This window comes from Myxocyprinus asiaticus, chromosome 31 (assembly GCF_019703515.2).
Source record: "Myxocyprinus asiaticus isolate MX2 ecotype Aquarium Trade chromosome 31, UBuf_Myxa_2, whole genome shotgun sequence".
NCBI lineage: Eukaryota > Metazoa > Chordata > Actinopteri > Cypriniformes > Catostomidae > Myxocyprinus > Myxocyprinus asiaticus.
Genome location: NC_059374.1, coordinates 30,244,049 through 30,263,665, shown reverse-complemented (window position 1 = coordinate 30,263,665; position 19,617 = coordinate 30,244,049). Strand labels below are relative to the sequence as shown.

Genomic DNA, 19,617 nt, shown 5'->3' with positions numbered 1-19,617 from the left:
TCTACATAAGGAATCAAATTTTCCTTGTCATTCTACTATAGAATGCCTCCTTAATAGAAAAAGAGCATTTATTTAAGCCAAGCTGCAAAAACGGTTTGGAATTTGTGGATTTTGTGATGTTACAAGGACCAGTATGTCAGCAAAAGACAGCCTCTACAGCAAGACATCAATGCCCACTTTTACGACATCGTGCCCTTGGCCCCACCCACTGGCACTCAGTCAGACAGGTGAAGAGGTGAGAGATGGGCCTCATCTGTCATGGGAGATTCATCTACACCAAAGGGGACTTACACAGGACACCTTCCGAAATGTTTTTCTACATAAACATGCACTAGACTAACTGCTTTGAACTTTATCATGCATCTCGTGCAGATTTTAAAAGATGCAATGTCAAATTATAGCTCTTAAAGGAGACCACCATTCTGTGTCTTGTTGTTTTGAGTATAAACGCGTTCTGGACACAATTTTGCACACATCTGCACTATTTAAAATTTTTGGTCTATGTAAACATGCACTAGATGGAGTCTTTGATCGTTTTGATGCATTTCTGGCAATGTGCGGTGTATTTTAAGAGTGGTACTAGTGCAAATTTTAAAAACACATCTGTTCTGGTCCATTCCACTTCTGCTTTCGGCTCATATCAGTGTGGATTGCTTGCAAACCAATCACAATATGATTCAAGCTTTGCAAAGGAGCTGTCATTGAAAGATGGGGCAGTTAAAAACACTATTGGACCAGACTGCAAAACCTTAAGTAACCAATTCCATTCAAGAATGCTTCATATGTCATGACTGTTTTATAATTTATGGTGCTGCTGTGCTTGAGTGAACAGTTTATTAAATTCGGATGCAATGTGTTCGGTTTGCATTATGTGTCAACCCTGATATTTAATTTAATTATGTTGTGGATTTTGTTCATTTCTGCCGATTGAGTTTCAGATATGGCTGTGTATTCAAGAGGCTGCACAATGTTAGCCAATCAGAACAGTGGGTGTTTACGTTTAAGTTTAAAGGAGGCGCTTAGGCCAAAACCAAGCGTTTCAGGCAGAGGGCCAGAGACAGGGTGCAAAATGATCATATATTACTAAATTCTGACTGTTTTGGTAAAAAAAAATACAAACATTATCAGTGGACCTCAGGGAAGATAATAAAACTATTAAAAAAAGATTATGTCATGACCCCTTTAATATTTGAAAAATGTCCACCAAATCAGTCATGTGGTGTAACCGACATGCAGGTAGACATTTTGTCGTCAATATTCTTGACTCAAAAATTCATGATTTTTGTTAAAAATAATATTTTGTTACTTGAAAATATATTTAAAAACTTTTTTGAAATTAATGATTTAGTTGTGCACACTCTCATGCATTCAAGGAGCAAGGAAAGTATTTTAATAACTTCTGGTATTAAAATGGACATGGACACAAAAATTACATTTCTACAAACTTGCCAGTGACAATATGCAAAATTAAAAAATAAAAAAAAAAAATAGGGGGAGAGAGAAAGGGAGAATGGAATGAGAACAAGACATAGAGACTCAAACCTGCATTTCCCACATGAGCATAGGCTCCACGTCTCACAGCCTATGTACTAACCACTACACCATGGCTCCAACACACTTTTAATGTCTAAGATCAAATCCTCACCTTGCCCAGAAAGTGTTTGCGGTAAGCCCGTGAAGCGCTGTTACATTCCAGCCGATATCCAAAGCCTCCTCCTCCACCAGGACTCAGACCGTCATCCTCCTCCTCACAAAAGCTGCTCTCTGAGGAAGTGGGTGTCCCGACTGGGGCTTCGGGATCCTCGATCCAGTAACCGCCAAACTGAGGTAAAATGACCTGAGGGTAGGGACCTCCCTTCTCCAGGACCTAGACAGGGAAAATGAAGAAATATGTGGTTGAAGATGTAGTAAGTGTTTGCAATTATTTAACTCAATAACACTTTATAATACATTTCATTATTAAGTCATTCACAAACATTAAATAATGCTTTACAGGTCAGAAGCTCATGTACATTGACATTTCAATATATACAATATTTTCAACTTTGTAAAAAAAAAAAAAAAAAAAAGAAGAAGTTTATTCATGTTTTTTTAAAAGTAAAACTCTTTTGTACTAATGCAAAAGAATGCTACAGTTGCAGTGCCAATGTAAAAACTGCATTGCACTGTTTGTTTGAGCATCCCGGCCAGCCTGACACACAGAGGTGGGTAGTAACGCGCTACATTTACTCCATAACATTTACTTGAGTAAAATTACTTTTAGAGTAGGTTTAAAAGTGGGTACTTCTTACTCTCACTCAAGTAAATTTCGAAAGAAACTTTTTTACTTTTACTTTTTTACAGTAGGCGTCGTTTCTGTCGTTACATTACTGTGTTTAATTTTAATTAATGTGTAATTTATTGAGAGATTACTGAATGGGACTTTTACGAGAGCGGAAGTTCACACAGCTGCGCGTGCTGCTGTCACAGACTGTCACTCAAATCATCAGTGCTGCAGCATCATGCTCTTCAAACAAAGTGAAACACTTTCTTCGCTCCACACAGTGAAAAAAAATAATAGTTTTGTCATGCAATGCCTTCATTTAAAACCAAGACAAGTGGATATTTCAAGATTAAAATCACAGCTTCAACTTAAGGAAGCACTCTGTGTTAAGTTTTGGCTCTAATGCTAACACGGGCTTTTCTGTGTAATGTGATGGTAATTTTCATGGTGATTCTGTATGGGCTCTTATGACATCAGTTTACATTTTTAAATCAGTGCAGCAATATATCAGTGCGCTTTGTCCCGCATCCCGCATGTCATGTGCAGTATTTACGCATTTATCTCGCGCCCTCGCAGGAATACTGGAAACTATCACAGCTATTTTGGGCTGATTAACTGTATAAATCCATGTAAACATCCAACTTAAGTGTAAATAAATGCCTTGGCTCTGCTGTTTGTGTGATTGACAACTGGAGCGCGAACAGACAGCATTTCTGCACGTGCACAGCGAGGTGCGTGGGGCACGCGTGTGAGAGATGTGTGGCCGTGAGGCGATTATATGGTGAAGAGAGTGGCTGTGTCCGAAATCATTCACTCGTTCACTATTTCCTATATAGTGAATGCAGTTAGTGCACTATATCTCAGCAGTGATTGAAAGAAATGAGTGAGTGAATTCGGACGCTGACGTATACACAAAGCGTCGGATCTCTGAGGCTGTCACAGAAACAACATCACATATGAACTTTTAAAATACTTGGGCCTTACTTGTTATTCTTATTTAATAATATATTAATACAATAAATCTTCATTCTGTTTGTCATTTTTAATAAATACTCTGTGTTAATATAAAGAGTAAACACATTTATCAAATAAAGAGTACATTTTAAAATGTATCTGTATGTTTTGCCTCTCTATATGTTATTATTTTAATCAAGTAATGATTTGTCAAAAAGTAATTTAATACATTCAGCATGAAAGAAAACATTGCAGGAGTGAAGGAAGCAGTAAACTCCAAGCTCATACTTCTTCCCCGTGGTGGATTGTGGGCAATTAACCATCGTCGAGTGTACATCAAATGTACACTCGAAAGTAGAGTGCATTGTGGGTAAGAATGAGTGAACAAAAGTAGGGAACGAGTGGCTCACTCAGAATTCAGACACTCCTACAAAATGGCGGACACTCGGAACAGTGCACTATATAGTGGATAGGGGGCGGTTTCAGACACAGCGAGTGTTCCATGACCGGGGTTGGTGCCCTACGCACTAGGCTGCATACTCTGCCTTTAGAGAGTGGTGGTACTGCTGTACAGAACTAATGATCTAAACTTTCGACACTGAAAACTCTAACTACACTGAAATAAGAACCCGCGCAAGACTTTAAAACTATGAAATAGCAAAAGAAGGCATTAATAAAGCATGATCTTGCTTTGGTTTATATTTCAGCATTATATATAATGTCCTTGTGGGACATTTTCACGTTTTCACCGTAATAATTACTAGAAATATTTCCAAACCTCTCTTATTGACAAATTCATCCAGATCTGACAAGAGCCCGTAAAGGGATAGTTCACCCAAAAATTACTCATCCTCATGCCACCCCAGATGTGTATGACTTTCTTTCATCTGCTGAACTCAAATGAAGATTTTTAGAAGAATTTCTCAGCTCTGTAGGTCCATACAATGCAAGCGAATTGGTGGCAACATTATAAAGCTAAACAAAATCACATAAATCAGCGTAAAAGTAATCCATAAGACTCCAGTGGTTAAATCAATATCTTCAGAAGAGATGTGATAGGTGTGGATGAGAAACAGGGAAACAGATCACCTTCATGTTCTTCTTCTTGTGTTTTTGGTGATTCACATTCTCTGCATATTGCCCCTGCTGTCTAGCAAAAAATGACAAATATTGATCTGTTTCTCACCCACACTTATCATATAACTTCAGAAGATATTGATTTAACTACTGGAGTCTTATGGATTACTTTTATGCTGCCTTTATGTGCTTTTTGGGGCATCAACATTTTGGCCTACAGAGCTAAAATATTCTTCTAAAAATCTTAATTTGTGTTCTACAGAAGAAAGGAAGTCATCCATATCTGGGATGGCATGAGGGTGAGTAAATGATGAGAACATTTTCATTTTTGGGTAAACTACACCTTTAAAGTGATAGCTCAGCCATAATTTAATATTCTGTCATTATTTCCCTACCCTCATGTTGTTCCAAACCAGTGTGACGCTTTGCATTATGTGGAACACAAAATACACTGTATTGCCAAAGGTATTCGCTCATCTGCCTTTAGACGCATATGAACTTAAGTGACATCTCATTCTTAATCCATAGGGTTTAATATGACGTCGGCCCACCCTATGCAGCTATAACAGTTTCAACTCTTCTGGGAAGGCTTTCCACAAGATTTAGGAGTGTGTTTATGGGAATTTTTGACCATTCTTCCAGAAGCGCATTTGTGAGGTCAGACACTGATGTTGGCGAGAAGGCCTTGCTCGCAATCTACGCTCTAATTCATCCCAAAGGTGCTCTATCGGGTTGAGGTCAGGACTCTGTGCAGGCCAGTCAAGTTCTTCCACACCAAACTCGCTCATCCATGTCTTTATGGACCTTGCTTTGTGCACTGGTGCGCAGTCATGTCGGAACAGGAAAGGGCCATCCCCAAACTGTTCCCACAAAGTTGGGAGCATGGAATTGTCCAAAATCTCTTGGTATGCTGAAGCATTCAGAGTTCCTTTCACTGGAACTAAGGGGCCAAGCCCAGCTCCTGAAAAACAACCCCACACCATAATCCCCCCTCCACCAAACTTCACAGTTGGCACAATGCAGTCAGACAAGTACCGTTCTCCTGGCAACTGCCAACCCAGACTCGCCCATCAGATTGCCAGATGGAGAAGCGTGATTCGTCACTCCAGAGAATGCGTCTCCACTGCTCTAGAGTCCAGTGGCGGCGTGCTTTACACCACTGCATCCGACGCTTTGCATTGCACTTGGTGATGTATGGCTTGGATGCAGCTGCTCGGCCATGGAAACCCATTCCATGAAGCTCTCTATGCACTGTTCTTGAGCTAATCTGAAGGCCACATGAACTTTGGAGTTCTGTAGCGATTGACTCTGCAGAAAGTTGGTGACCTCTGCGCACTATGCGCCTCAGCATCCGCTGACCCTGCTCTGTCATTTTACGTGGCCTATCACTTCGTGGCTGAGTTGCTGTCATTCCCAATCACTTTCACGTTGTTATAATACCACTGACAGTTGACTGTGGAATATTTAGTAGCGAGGAAATTTCACGACTGGACTTGTTGCACAGGTGGCATCCTATCACAGTACCACACTGGAATTCACTGAGCTCCTGAGAGCGGCCCATTCTTTCACAAATGTTTGCAGAAGCAGTCTGCATGCCTAGGTGCTTCATTTTACACACCTGTGGCCATGGAAGTGATTGGAACACCTGAATTCAATTATTTGGATGGGTGAGCGAATACTTTTGGCAATATAGTGTATGTTAGACAGAATGTTAGGGACTGACAGTCTCGCTCACCATTCACTTTCAAAATATGGAGAAAAAAAATTCACTGAAAGTAAATAGTGACTCAGGCAAATATTCTGTCTAATATCTACTTCGTGTTGCATGGAAGAAAGAAAGTCATACAGGTTTGGAACAACATGATGGTGAAAGATGACAGAATTTCCATTAATAATAATAATTCTGTAATACATCTTAAATGTGTATTATGTAATGGAATATAGGGGAGTTAACGTCTATTATGTCATTTGTGAAAGTAATGGGTTACTCACTACTTGAGTACTCTTTTAATTAGATACTTTCTTACTCTTACTCAAGTATTTATTTTTGTCAGTACTTTTACTTCTACTTGAGTAATTTTTTTAAGTAATTGTACTTTTACTTGAGTACAGTTTTTGGCTACTCTACCCACCTCTGCTGACTCAGTAACATTAGCTCAACCAATGGCATTTGTTTAGGGCGGGTTATCTTTTGTCTGACCAATGGCAGATGTTGGGAGTATTTGGGAAACATATTTGAAAACAGTCAATACTTTTGCAATTTCATTCGGTGAAACTAGTGTGAAGAAATTTCACACGTCAGCTTCTCAGTTTGAACTGTTGTGTGTTTGAAAGTGTTTGTGTTAGCGTCCGTGGACTCACATCCTCTATCCGGGGGTATGGGATGTAGTCATCCTGTTGGAGAGAAACAGAAGTTGATCATAGGTTAACACAGCAAAGCCAAATAGCACATACTGTATCACAGTCTGTTTATTTTAATGAAAACATCCCAAGAGCAAAGATGCAGGAACAGTATCAACAACACAATATGAGTGATCAAAACAAAATAATGGCAGCTGTGACAAAAAAAAAAAAAAAGAAAAGGCAACTGCTTGTTCTCAGCTTGACATCCTGTAATCATTTATGGGATATGAAGCTTTTGGAGGACTGATATGAGCTGCATTTTGAATGAAGCTCACAATGAGCTACTGTGTGAAGACTCAGTGGAAGGTATTACACACACACAACTCTTATACATGCACTTAAAGACACATTATACACACACATTCTGCATACTAGCCAAACCTTGTATTTCTTAGTCTCCTCAGTTTTGGGAATCTGCAGTGATCCAGGTGAGCAGAAGAGAGTAGAAAGAGGAAGGATGAATGAAACAAACTAGAACTTTAAGACTTTTTGTCAAATGAGCTCCCCAAAACAAGCAGTTCTGTTTACAGTCAACCTGACACTATTTATTTTCTTAATACATGTTCCTGGTCTAATTTTGAACAATTGCTCTGTAAACAGCATGTTATTCCAATGGGGAAAAAGATACATAAGTCTTTGTAATCTTTCATCAAAATGTGAAAACTTGCTCCACTTTTAAAACTATTTTCCTTTTGGGTCACCTAAGTCTAATTTTCCAACCCTCCCTTTACCCACCTGTCATATAAAGACAACTTTTCATGCTTCGATCAATTCCTGATGGATAAAAGCAAGCCCCACCCTACATTTTTTTCATTCAGTATCCTGTTTAACACTGAAATATGTCATATTACGGAAATGTGTTACAAACGGTATTTCACGTTGACTTCAAATATTGACAAGATACCTTGAAAACATCCAAATTGCACCTCGTCTTCAGGATATTTGTTGCCTTTTTGTGTGCTCTTAAACCTACTTGACTAAAATTACCCCCCTTACAAAAATATACCATGGCAATCATAGTTTTTTGTCAGAAACTATGTTTATCATGATACATTGTTTTGACCTGATCCTGATTGCTTTAGGGATAAACAAACTGCAATGTCTTGTTCAGTGGGAGACATTAATAATATTTGGTTCTTAGATGTGATGAACCTTACACCCTCATCTTTGATAAAGAACAACACAGGTGCATTCGATCTATTGAAGAGAGACATCAGGCTTTCAGTCAAGCCTTTGGATCGATTTGTCACTCATACAGAAGACAGGACAAGAAGGCAGAGGGCATTAATACCACCCGACTGAGATACAACGCTTCTGCTTCAACACAGTATTGATCAGCTAATAGCTACCTGCTGTCCATCATCTACACAGGCTCACAAACATATACAAAAAAAGAACCCAGTCATGCTACTGTTGAATCAAATGTCAGTGTGGCCTCTTCCAAAGCCCTGCCCAGAGACTGACCATAGAGAAAAGTGCTGGCCCAATCAATGAGGTTTTAAATAAGCTGAAATGTGTAATTATTCATTCAGAGTGAGTGGGGACTGGTGGTCTGTTGGAGAGAGAACACTTAACCAGCACTCAAGTACAAAAAAAAAAGTTTTAAAAAAATGCTGTGATTATTATATTATTATATTGTACTATACAGTAAAATGCTCTCCAGTCAAAGTTACTGCAGGAATACTGTTTTTAGAAAAAGAAAAAAAAAAAAAACTTATAATTAAAAGAATAGTTCACCTAAAAATGACAAATCTGTCATAATTTGGTCACCCCCATGTTGTTCCAAGCCTGTATTACTTACTTTCTTATGCGGAAAACATAAAATGTTTTAATGATTATTTCGGTCCATCTTTTCATACAATGGCAGTTGATAGTGCCTTACTTCAAAGCTTAAAAAAGCACCCAAAAGTATCATGAAAGCAGTCTATGCGACTTGTGCATCATATTCTAAGGGGCAGATTCACTAAGAATGAATTGCACCCACTAAAAGTTACGTTTTTTTGCACTCACTAACTGCGCTCGATTAGCACCCATTTCACTAAAGTAATTATGCAGATCAGGCAACGGCGCAAATGTGTCCACAAAATCCCTGCTGAACACAATTAGCACATTAATTTTGATCTTGCGGTTTGATTCTGAGCGCAGTATAGCAGAGGATGCTGCAGGCCACCGTATTTGATCCACCATGCTGGAACTGAACAGCATCACTTTGATCCAGACCTGGTTCATCTCTTAAACATACATGCTCTTGATGACACCGCACATCTGGATATATGCCAGGTTATAATGCTCTTCAACATGATTTGATGACCATCTGATTAATTACTGCTGAAATGATTGGTTGAAAATGTTCACAAACATCTTTTGTAAATACAATTAATTTTACCACCTACTTTCATTTGGCGGTAATAGCATGATGTAAATTGAGTTTTGTGAATGAAGCGCAATCTTTAATGAGCCTAATATACATAGAAAGTAGGAGTGTTTGCATGGAAATGAATGACAATGACTTCAATTAAATATTGAAGACGCAGTGCAATTTCAGCGTTGGCTGCGCACGCTAAACGTGATTGTGGGTGTTAGTGAAAAAGACGCAGGTATTTGCGCTGAAATACCACACGCAAAAGTGGTGCAACTGTTTAGTGAATCTGCCCCTAAGTCTTCTGAAAGCATAAGATAGGTTTTGGTGAGAAATATCCCAAAATATGAGATACCAAGCTCCACTTATAGCACTCATTAATGCACAATGGACAAAGATTTTCACTGAAAAATGACTTAAATTTTGGGCTCACTTTTTGCCTTCAGAAGACTTGGAATATGACACACAAGTCATGTACTATTATGATACTTTTTTAAAACTTTTGTGTTACACTACATTGAAAAGATGGTCTGCAACATTTATTATAACTTTTTCTTTTATGTTCCATATAAGAAAGATAGTCATATGGGTTTGGAACAGCATAAGGTTGAGTAAATTATGACAGTTCATCCAAAAATGCAGGTGCAATATTCCTTTTAAACAACTGTTTTTTTTAACAACTTAATCTTGACTTTAGATCCTGATTTTAGACACAATATCACCACTTAAAAGTTTCTGCCAATGAAAACTGTTTAAAAAAGCCAAAGAATGATCAACAGTTGCTTGTTGCCAAGCACAAATATAACAAAGTATCAGCACTCTTGGAACACCGCTTGTCAAATCAAATTAGAGAACCGGAATTAACTGTTGTACTGTATAATGTCAACTAGGTTTAATGGAGGGAGAAGTCTTACCTGCATCCTTTCCAGCATGTCGAAGAACTCTGCCGACTAAAAACAAAACAAACAAACAAACAAAAAAAACTGAAATTTGAGATAAGTAAATATTCAAATGTCTAAATACACATGGCTTTGGGTTACTATTTACATAATACATTTCCTTTTTTTACTTTTTGGATTTTCATTGTTATCATAATCTGTTAGGAAATTGTAGAATCAAGCAAGTAATGGTACTAAAAATGTTTGGACACACCTACTCATTCTTTATTATTACCATGTTCCACATTTTAGAATAATAGTGAAGTCATCAAAAGTATGTAATTAACATAGAAGCATAGGAATTATGCAGTGATCAAAATGTTAAAACAAATCAAAACAGCTTCTTCAAACTAGCCACCCTTTTTCTAGATTATAGCTCTGCAGACTCTGGGCAATCTCTCAACCAACTTCATGAGGTGCCACCATTTACTGGCTTTTCCTTCACTATTCACACCAGCTCATCCATTTAAAACATTATATTAAAATTGTAGTTTTGCAAAGAAATTCCTACATAGGAACAATTTATTATTTAATAATATAAATTTGTCTACTAAACTAATTTCAAACATTGAAGCATGTCTTTAGATCAAAAGTAACTTAAGATCATGAGAAACAAATTCAGTTAAGTGTCCAAATTTTGAAGTGGTATTGTATAACCCAGTGTAATCAGTCCTCATAGGACAGACTTCTGTGATGGATTTAAAGCTTTTGAATGGGTTTACGGCTGTGTTTAGTTCAAACAAAGAGAGAAGGAAACCCTTGTACGCACCCTTATAATCAAACATAAACCAGTCCAACTCACACAGTCTTGAGGCTACAGAACTCTCATTTTCTACTTCTCCCTGATTGTATCTAAAACCAGGTCAACAACTGCACAAGTAGTCGAGTGGTATATCATAAATATGGGTGATTAAATAATGTGATTTGAGTTAAGATATACTCAAGACCAATGCTGCAACATGCTCATTGCTTGTTCAGTGATGTTTAATAACTGTTTCTCTGTGCAGATTTATCAAACCACAATAACTACCTTATCCTAAATCAAATTTACAGCACCATTACAGTTGCATTTAGTTTATGGTCTGTGCAACCATTACGGCTTAAATATTAGTGGTTTAGGCAATGCAAAAGAACATAAATTTGACTCTAAACAACCCTCAACTATTTTTGATTAACTTTCACAATGTTTCAGCTGAATCCAGAATCTATGAAATGTATATGCTGTTTTACCTCTGTATGGAACCCTGCTAGTTGGTAGATTACAAAACCTTCTAATTGTGTTCAAAATAGCTCCCCTCGATCAAAGCAAATGCTGACCAGTTAATGTTTAACTTGCCACAGATCCAAGGGCAACTCAGCTTCACAAGTCAACAGAGTTGAGCCCAGGAGTGCCGTACTTGCCTAAATAACCTTGAGGAATTGAGACCACAACTTCAATATAGGACACAAGCACGTGATGGCAACTCCTTAACCCCGAAGAGAAACTTGCAGTCAAAAAGGGAAGAAAGCTAACAATGGTTGGTTTTGAAAGTTTTGCAATGCAAAGAACTCATTGCACTTCATTAGGAACACTATGGTCCTAATAAAGTGCCCGTAATGGTCTTCTACTGTTGTAGCCCAACCGCCTCAAGGTTTGACGTGTTGTGAATTTTGAAATTCTATTCTGCTCACTACAATTGTACAGAGTGGTTATCTGAGTTATCGTAGCCTTTCTGTCAGCTTGAACCAGTCTGGCCATTCTACGCTGACCTCTCTCATCAACAAGGCATTTCCATCCACAGAACTGCCACTCATTTTTTTTTTTGGCAACATTCTGAGTAAACTCTAGAGACTGTTGTGAGTGGAAATGCCAAGAAGCAGTTAAAGAAATATTGGCTGGTGCCAACAATCATGTCACGGTCAAAATCTAGGAGAGCAAATTTTTTCCCCATTCTGATGGTTGATGTGAACATTAACTGAAGCTCCTGACCCATGTCTGCATAATTTTATGCACTGCACTGCTGCCACACGATTGGCTGATTAGATAATCGCATGAATATGTAGGTGTACAGGTGTTCCTAATAAAGTGCTAATGGAGTGTATATTGAATAAGATGTTTTTTTGTTCCACAACCAGGCTTAACCCACATTAAACAAAGCTCTGGTCCCGCTCTGCTCTTGCAATGCGGTCTGCAATGGATACGCTGTGCAGTTTAATCGTGTAGTGCTGTTTCGTCACAAGTATTTTGAGTGGCCCACTACTCAATGGCCAGCCCACCAGGAAAAGTCCCAGTGCTCCCAATGGCCAGTCCATCCCTGTCCACAACCAAGCAAAACTCAGATGAGTCAGCAGTCAGCAAAACATATCACACAGGAAATCGACATGCTGCTTCCAAATGTAGAATAGACTGATTTCAGCAACAGAACGTTTGATCTCCTGTTGCTGATTTCATAGTATGATTTGTCTGGCCAGCATCCTGAAGCTGTCGTTTTAAGAACATAAAATTAAATATGAAAACTAAAGAGTTACACAATAAAATAATATAAAAAATCCATCAGGATTATCGAGAGACAGTGCTTAACTACCACAACAACCTGTTCGTTTGACTCTTGTTCCAGCTATGATTATCAGCTCTCAAACTCTTTTTTAAAGGCTTCACCCACATTACAATGAAGTACACACACAAAAAAAAACATCCAACTATACTGTGGTTGACACAAAATGCTCTTGAAATTTCACAGACCCCATTAAAGTTGGTTTACAATGCATCAAAGTGCTTAAACGAGAAAAGTAAATATTGTTTACTTTAATAAGTCAGGCAGATGACTTGTACACAAACAGAGGCAGTAGACAAGTAAAATGTGCTTATGGGACTCTTTCCAGGGCTGGCTGATAAATAAATATTAAATAAAGACATTTGAGATATAACTCCTATTATATGGACAGAACATTGCTATGTCTGTCCAAATTAGTGAGTCTGGCAATGTAACACTCTGACACACTGGACAGAGAATGAATAAATTGAGACAATACCCAACAAATGGCACAATAAAACCTCTTACAAACAAACACACACACACACACACACATTTCATCTATAACCATACCTCAATAAACAAACACAGCCTCTTATACCTCTCATGCTCTGCTTTTCCCTCTCACATGGTGAGGTGTTCAGGTGATAGCATACCTCTCTCTCCTTTGAATAGCAATGTTCCTGTATGCAAACACTTTCAGACAACCAAAGCAGGAAGAGGACGACTAGGTCCGCTTGGCAATGTGCTATCAACACACCCTTAAACTGGTCCTACCAGTGCGTCGACATTAAATTTGTTTTCTTTCTCTTCAATCTGTCTTTGGTAGTTCTGCTTCATATTTTATATATTAGCTACAGTGTAAGAGACCTTATCATGTCCACACACTCACTGTACTGTGTTTCCTCTTTTCTTCTTTAGACCCACAGTTTATATTGGGAGTAGCCACCAACTGTGCAAACAAGACATAAATATATATCTTGAACAGACACAGGCGTGCGCGTGCACACACACACACACACACACACACACACACACACATACACACAGATTAATATGTCCTTTCTAAGTGTATAGTGTTGACTCAAAATACAAGTGTTAACTGAGATCTTTGCACATGATGTATGTGTGAACAACGAGCTCCAATGAGTTTAGCAAACATTTCTCAGCATTGTGTGGAGTGACTCAGTACTCTATAGCCAGGCAGGGTTAGTAAAAAGTGGTAACCTGCTATTTTTACCTTAAAGAGTTATTTCTATCTGATCTGATACTTACAATTAGTTTTGTTGGTGTAACCTAATGAATTCTGGTTGATTCAATAATGTTGACTTGAATAAAACCAGTTCACTTTGAAGTTACGATATGAAGCATATTTTCAGCAAAAAAAATAAATAAAAATAAAATTGTTGTGCTTGTCTTTGCAAAACTCACTGCCAAAATTCTATGGTAGTCAGAGCATTGCTATACAGTAAAAACAAACCCCTTAAAAAAAAATAACCCTAAGTATAAGCAATAATAATGCGAGGAGGCGTTCCTTAGCATCAATAAAAATGGTTCAAATTGCAACAGGCTGTCAGAAGATAGGGGAAGCTATTATTTGAAACTTGAGATATTAAAATCACTGTATTATATAAAGAAGACTGGAATCATAATCAACCAATAATTTGTCATTTAGTTAGGTGCTCTGATATTACCAAAGTCCAATGCCAGGTAATTATTAAGCAATAATAATTAAGGAAGTGCCTGACAAAGATCTTAATACATTTGAAGCATGATTTTCACTGAGTAGTGTGCTTTAGACATTTAGTCTGTATGAAAATTCATCTTCGTAATTACACCATTGGCTAAAATGACCGTGACCTCACAGTTTGACCTCATGTCCTCTCATCTTAATATCAAACCTAACACCTTAACCTCTAAAGCTACCTTTCTCCATAAACACTAACCTCTCCCTCTCTCCTTCATGGATATTCATTTTGTCTAATTTCAAGGTGACACCAACTGTGCTCCACTCACACCACACAATTCATCTCTGAACTCCACTTTTAAACAAGACAGAAAATCTTTCAGCCCTCTAGAGGATGTTGTAAATATAAAAGAGATGGAGATACTGTGTTAACTCAATGGGACCTTAATGCTGTGAGAAAATAGATTTTTCAGTCCAAGTGAATTAGAATTACATTTAGAGGTAACCTTGAGATGAGTTTTACCTCAGACAAAGAGCACATACCTTCATTGACAGTGCATACCCTTACCATAGGCTTTCCTTTAGCACATAAATGTGTATGTCTGCAATTCAGACAGTTTATGCAAGAGCACATTGCTTCGTTAAATGAAGGATGATTCTATTACATGACATGCTACAAAGTGCATTCTCACTCTCTGATGCTGTCATCACAGTTGGAGGTTAAATGAGAGCAAAATGTGAATAAGATGAATGAAACAGGTTTCCTTTAAAAGCAGGTAATAGAGCAGTGTTTGTGTGTATTTGTATGTGTATGTGAGTGAATGTGTGACAAAAAACACTCACCTTCATGGTTGGTGGTGCAGTTTGGGGGGGTGAGGGTGGACATTCTCCCAGAGGCACACTGGAAATGGTTAGCAACTCTTGTTTCCTGCAACACACACAAATACTTACACAGTCAGCCACGCAGATCAGCACACTATGTAGTAGTACACTATAAAAAAGTGGTAAAATTAGGGTTTCCAACTATCCCGCAGTAGCTGCGACGTCCCACGTTTTGGCCGAAATGAAGACATACCACAGGACAATATTGTCCAACCTAGTCTCATATTACTATAATTATATTTTTGCAAACTGAGTTTTACGTCCCGCTTTCTACATTTTGCTGCAGTTTCCTTGTGAAATTAACACTAGAGGCACTACAACAACTGTGCGTTTTATTCACTTTCACAAAAATCACAGATTTTATAGCTGTTTATGCTGTCACGTATTTTTTGCTCTATTACTCACACAGCTATGTTATTATATCAAAACACTTTTACTCTAATGCATTATTTAAAAAACAGAACATTTAACACTTGATTAACAGACCCACCTACATTTACACACATATTCCAACATGATTAACTTCTGCGGTAGCTCACCTGATAGAGTGTTTGACTTTGGACTTGGAAACCGAGCCTCAAGCTCAGCCAAGGACGCTTGAAACGAAAGTGAAAGTGAAGCGAAAGTACTAAGGAAGCGACACGGAATAACGTGGTTGCTTCATAAAATTTGCTTTCATGGCGAATTTGCTTTTAAAACACTATCGGTTAGGTTTAGCCATTGGTAAAGGGAAAGGTTGTCTGTTTTGTTCACCTCTCATTTATCTTTTTTAACACTATTGGTTATGTTTAGGCTTAAGTTTAAGGTTAGGGAAGTATGTTCTACTCATTAAAACATCCATCTAATATTCACCTTGAAAACCTTGTGTGATTGCGTCACCATTTCACTCGCTGTTGGTGCCCCCCGCTGGACATTTTACAGGGAAACTGCAGCAAAACGTGTAAAGAAGCATGTGATTTTGGTTAGCAAAAATGTTGCCATTGTCACAAAATTTCTAAGATCAGGCTGACATTGTCCTGTATTTATGCAGCGAAACGCTCAAGGGGACATTCCACAAAACCAATTTTAAGGGTTAGATCAAGTAGAAATAGGTCCTTAAGGTAATAATTGAAGGTTACCACTTTCACAACAGACAGCTTGCAACCCAAAAATGGGTCACAGGTCTGTTCTGACAAGGGTAAAATACATAGGCTTATCAACTTTTAAAAGAAGAAAAAATACTTCCTATATCTTTTGTTGTTGACATCCAAGGCTGTGCATCCAATCAAACTCAACAGTGTTTTGCCACAACATTCATCTGTCGTTTTGGTAGAAGCTAGTCAAATTATGCAGATGCCAACATGGACAGGTTGCTTGACATGCCCTCATCCTCGAAACCCATGAACAAAACTTATACGAAAATATGACCTAGACTACATTAAATAGTCCACTTGCAACGAGGATAAATATGGTTTGTTCCAACCACAATATTTAAGTTATTGACTGCCGAGAGCATAAAAGCATTGTGCAATAAAAATAAATTGTACTGTGTTGGGTCACCACTTGATGCCCAATGTAAAATCTGGATCCTCAAACAAAAACAGTTGAGAAGCACCGTAGCACAGTACAGAGATATGGTGTAGTTTTGCACTAAAACAGAAGACTGGCCCTTAGATGTACACACACACACACACACACACACACACACACACACACACACATATATAAACACAAACAAAGGGCAGAGGGTCAGTAACCTTAACAGAATATAGAATATATAACAGAACATAGCTTTGCCTCCAGAGACTCAAGTGAAAGACTACAGGATGGGAAAAAAACAATAACAACAATTCTCTATGTCTGCTTGTAGACCTCGGTATGTGCACAGAGACATAACAAGAACAAATTCAGGGCAGCTGGCCCTGCAGACAAACTGCTGTAGGTCACACAAGAGCAATAGAGGAGAGGGATAAAGAGGAGGACGAGGCGTATGGCAAGGAGTTAAGGCTGGAGCAGGAACATGATCACATTTTAAGAGCAGTTCTTTCAGGCAAAGACAAATGAGAAAGGGGCTACTTGGAATCAGAGGATAAAATTAGGCAGGCAGACCAACTCTGGTCATCTGGAAATGTGGCTCCCCGCTGACGGTCTGGACTCAAGTGTGGGTCCATTAAAATCTTCCCTTACATTACGTTTCAGAGGGTCATTAAACTCCACAAACATTTGAGAATGCATAAGGAGCTGTAGCCACAAAATCTCACAACCATGCATACTATATATGAGACTTTGATGCAAGCCAAAGTTTAAAAAGAAAAATTATCAATTTATGCAGAAATTCAAGTAAATCCAAACAATAACATACTTTTTCCTTGCAACTGTAAATAATATTTAATTTTATATATATATATATATATATACATATATATATATATATACATATATGAGGTTGACCGATATATCAGTTGTACCAATTAATTGGAAAAAAATCAACACCTATAGCTGCTGATTGTTTTTTTTTCTTTATGTTCCTTCATCTGGTGAATATATATAGGCTATAAAAAGCTTAAATTGTTGAATATTTATATATAGAGAATTGTAAAGGAGACAAGTCAGTCATCATCATTATGGACTAAATCATGATTATTAATAAAAATTAAAAAAAATACATTTTAAAAGACACATATGAAGCTTAGACATTGTTGAATGTTTGTGTAACCTTTATTTTTTGTTGAATTCATGTTGACTTTGACTGACAGTGTTGCCAGAGAAAAGGAAAAAAGTATTCAATTAAATACCGCAATACTGGACAATTGACTCTTTTGATCTACTATTGATGAAATTCAAATCAAATCACTTTACTGTCACTCAACCATATGCACAAGTGCAACAGTGGATGAAAGTCTTTGGTGCGGTTCCAAGCAACATAGCAGTCATGACAGTGATGAGACATATACCAATTTACGATGAACATCAGATTTACACAACACAATTTACACATCTAATATATACATAATTACACACAACACAATATACAAATAATAATATACAATGTACATTATACAATACACACAATACAGAATCCACAGTATACAATAAAAATTATATATATATATATATATATATATGCAGTAAGGTTGTATAGTGTTGTATTGACATCCAGGCTGTCAGTTGATAGTCAGTTGCCAGTGTGTTGTTAAGAGAAATATAATTTATGACAATCCAGTGTGAGATTAATAAAGTGCAGTGCTGATGTATGTTGATCACGAGAGTTCAAAAGTCTAACTGCTTGGGGGAAGAAGCTATCATGAAGTCAGCCGGTGCGGGTCCTGATGCTGCGAAACCGCCTGCCTGATGGTAGCAGTGAGAGCAGCCCATGGCTTGGGTGGCTGGAGTCTCTGATGATCCTCCAAGCTTTTTTCACACAACACCTGGTATAGATGTCCTGGAGGGAGGGAAGCTCACCTCCGATGATGTGTCTGGCTGTTCGCACCACCCTTTGCAGGGCTTTGCGGCTGAGGGTGGTGCTGTTACCGTACCAGGCAGTGATGCAGCCAGTCAGGATGCTCTCTACAGTGCAGGTGTAGAATCGTATGAGGATGCGGTGGTTCATTTCAAACTTCCTCGGCAGTCTCAGGAAGAAGCAGCGTTGGTGAGCCTTCTTCACAGCGGCCTCTGTGTGGATGGACCACATGAGTTCCTCAATGATGTGGACACCGAGGAACTTGAAGCTGCTGACCCTCTCCACCAGTGCTCCGTTGATGGTGATGGGGCTGTGTTCTCTGTCTTTTTTCCTGAAGTCCACCACAAGCTCCTTGGTCTTGCTAACGTTGAAGGAGATGTTGTGCTCCTGGCACCAGCGTGTCAGAGTGTTTACCTCCTCTCTATAGGCTGTTTGATCATTGTCAGTGATCAGACCTACCACCATCGTATCATCGGCAAACTTGATGATGGCGTTGGAGCTGTGTGTTGCCACACAGTCATGTGTGTACAGGGAATACAGGAGTGGGCTGAGAACACAGCCCTGTGGGGCTCCAGTGTTGAAGGTTAGTGACGAGGAGATGTTGCTGCCCATTCTGACCACCTGACATCTGTTCAAGCCCAGAGCCTGGAGTTTCACATCAAGCTTGGAGGGCACTATGGTGTTGAATGCTGAGCTGTAGTCCACAAACAGCATTCTCACATATGTGTTCCTTTCTTCCAAGTGGGATAGAGCAGTGTGTATAGTAAATGCAATGGCATCATCAGTGGAGCGGTTGCTTCTGTAAGCAAACTGTAGTGGGTCCAGTGAGGCAGGCAGCACAGAGCAGATGTGGTCTCTGATAAGCTTTTCAAAGCACTTGCTGATGATCGGAGTTAGGGCAACAGGATGCCAGTCATTTAGTCATTTATTCATTCAAAGATGATCTACTGTTAATGAATTACCGCTTATACAGTATTAATTAACCCATATGACAACGTTTACTTTATAGTATTTTTTACTGTAATACATTGTAGAGGATTGTAAGAGTGCATGTTTTGCTTGGAGGCACATACTTTTCAAAAAATTTTTTTTTTTTTTTTTT

At 38.4% G+C, this 19,617-nt stretch overlaps 1 protein-coding gene across 8 annotated transcripts in view; it reads right to left on the bottom strand.

The window, feature by feature from the left end:
- Positions 1–19,617, bottom strand: part of LOC127422382 (rap1 GTPase-activating protein 2-like) — a 115,102-nt gene that overhangs the window by 19,934 nt on the left and 75,551 nt on the right. For 3 of the 8 annotated variants that reach the window (XR_007894157.1, XR_007894156.1, XM_051665864.1), the window contains 5 exons: positions 15,038–15,122; positions 9,971–10,006; positions 7,079–7,111; positions 6,656–6,688; positions 1,646–1,867 (listed from right to left, as the gene is read on the bottom strand). Coding sequence is in view for 6 of the 8 variants with exons in the window: in XM_051665864.1 (XP_051521824.1) it covers positions 1,646–1,867; positions 6,656–6,688; positions 7,079–7,111; positions 9,971–10,006; positions 15,038–15,122 (409 nt within the window). In the remaining 2 variants the exon portion in view is untranslated. Of the gene's footprint in view, positions 1–1,645; positions 1,868–6,655; positions 6,689–7,078; positions 7,112–9,970; positions 10,007–13,080; positions 13,379–15,037; positions 15,123–19,617 lie in introns of those variants that run through there. The other 5 variants (XM_051665865.1, XM_051665863.1, XM_051665866.1 and 2 more) reach the window with 5 other exon arrangements.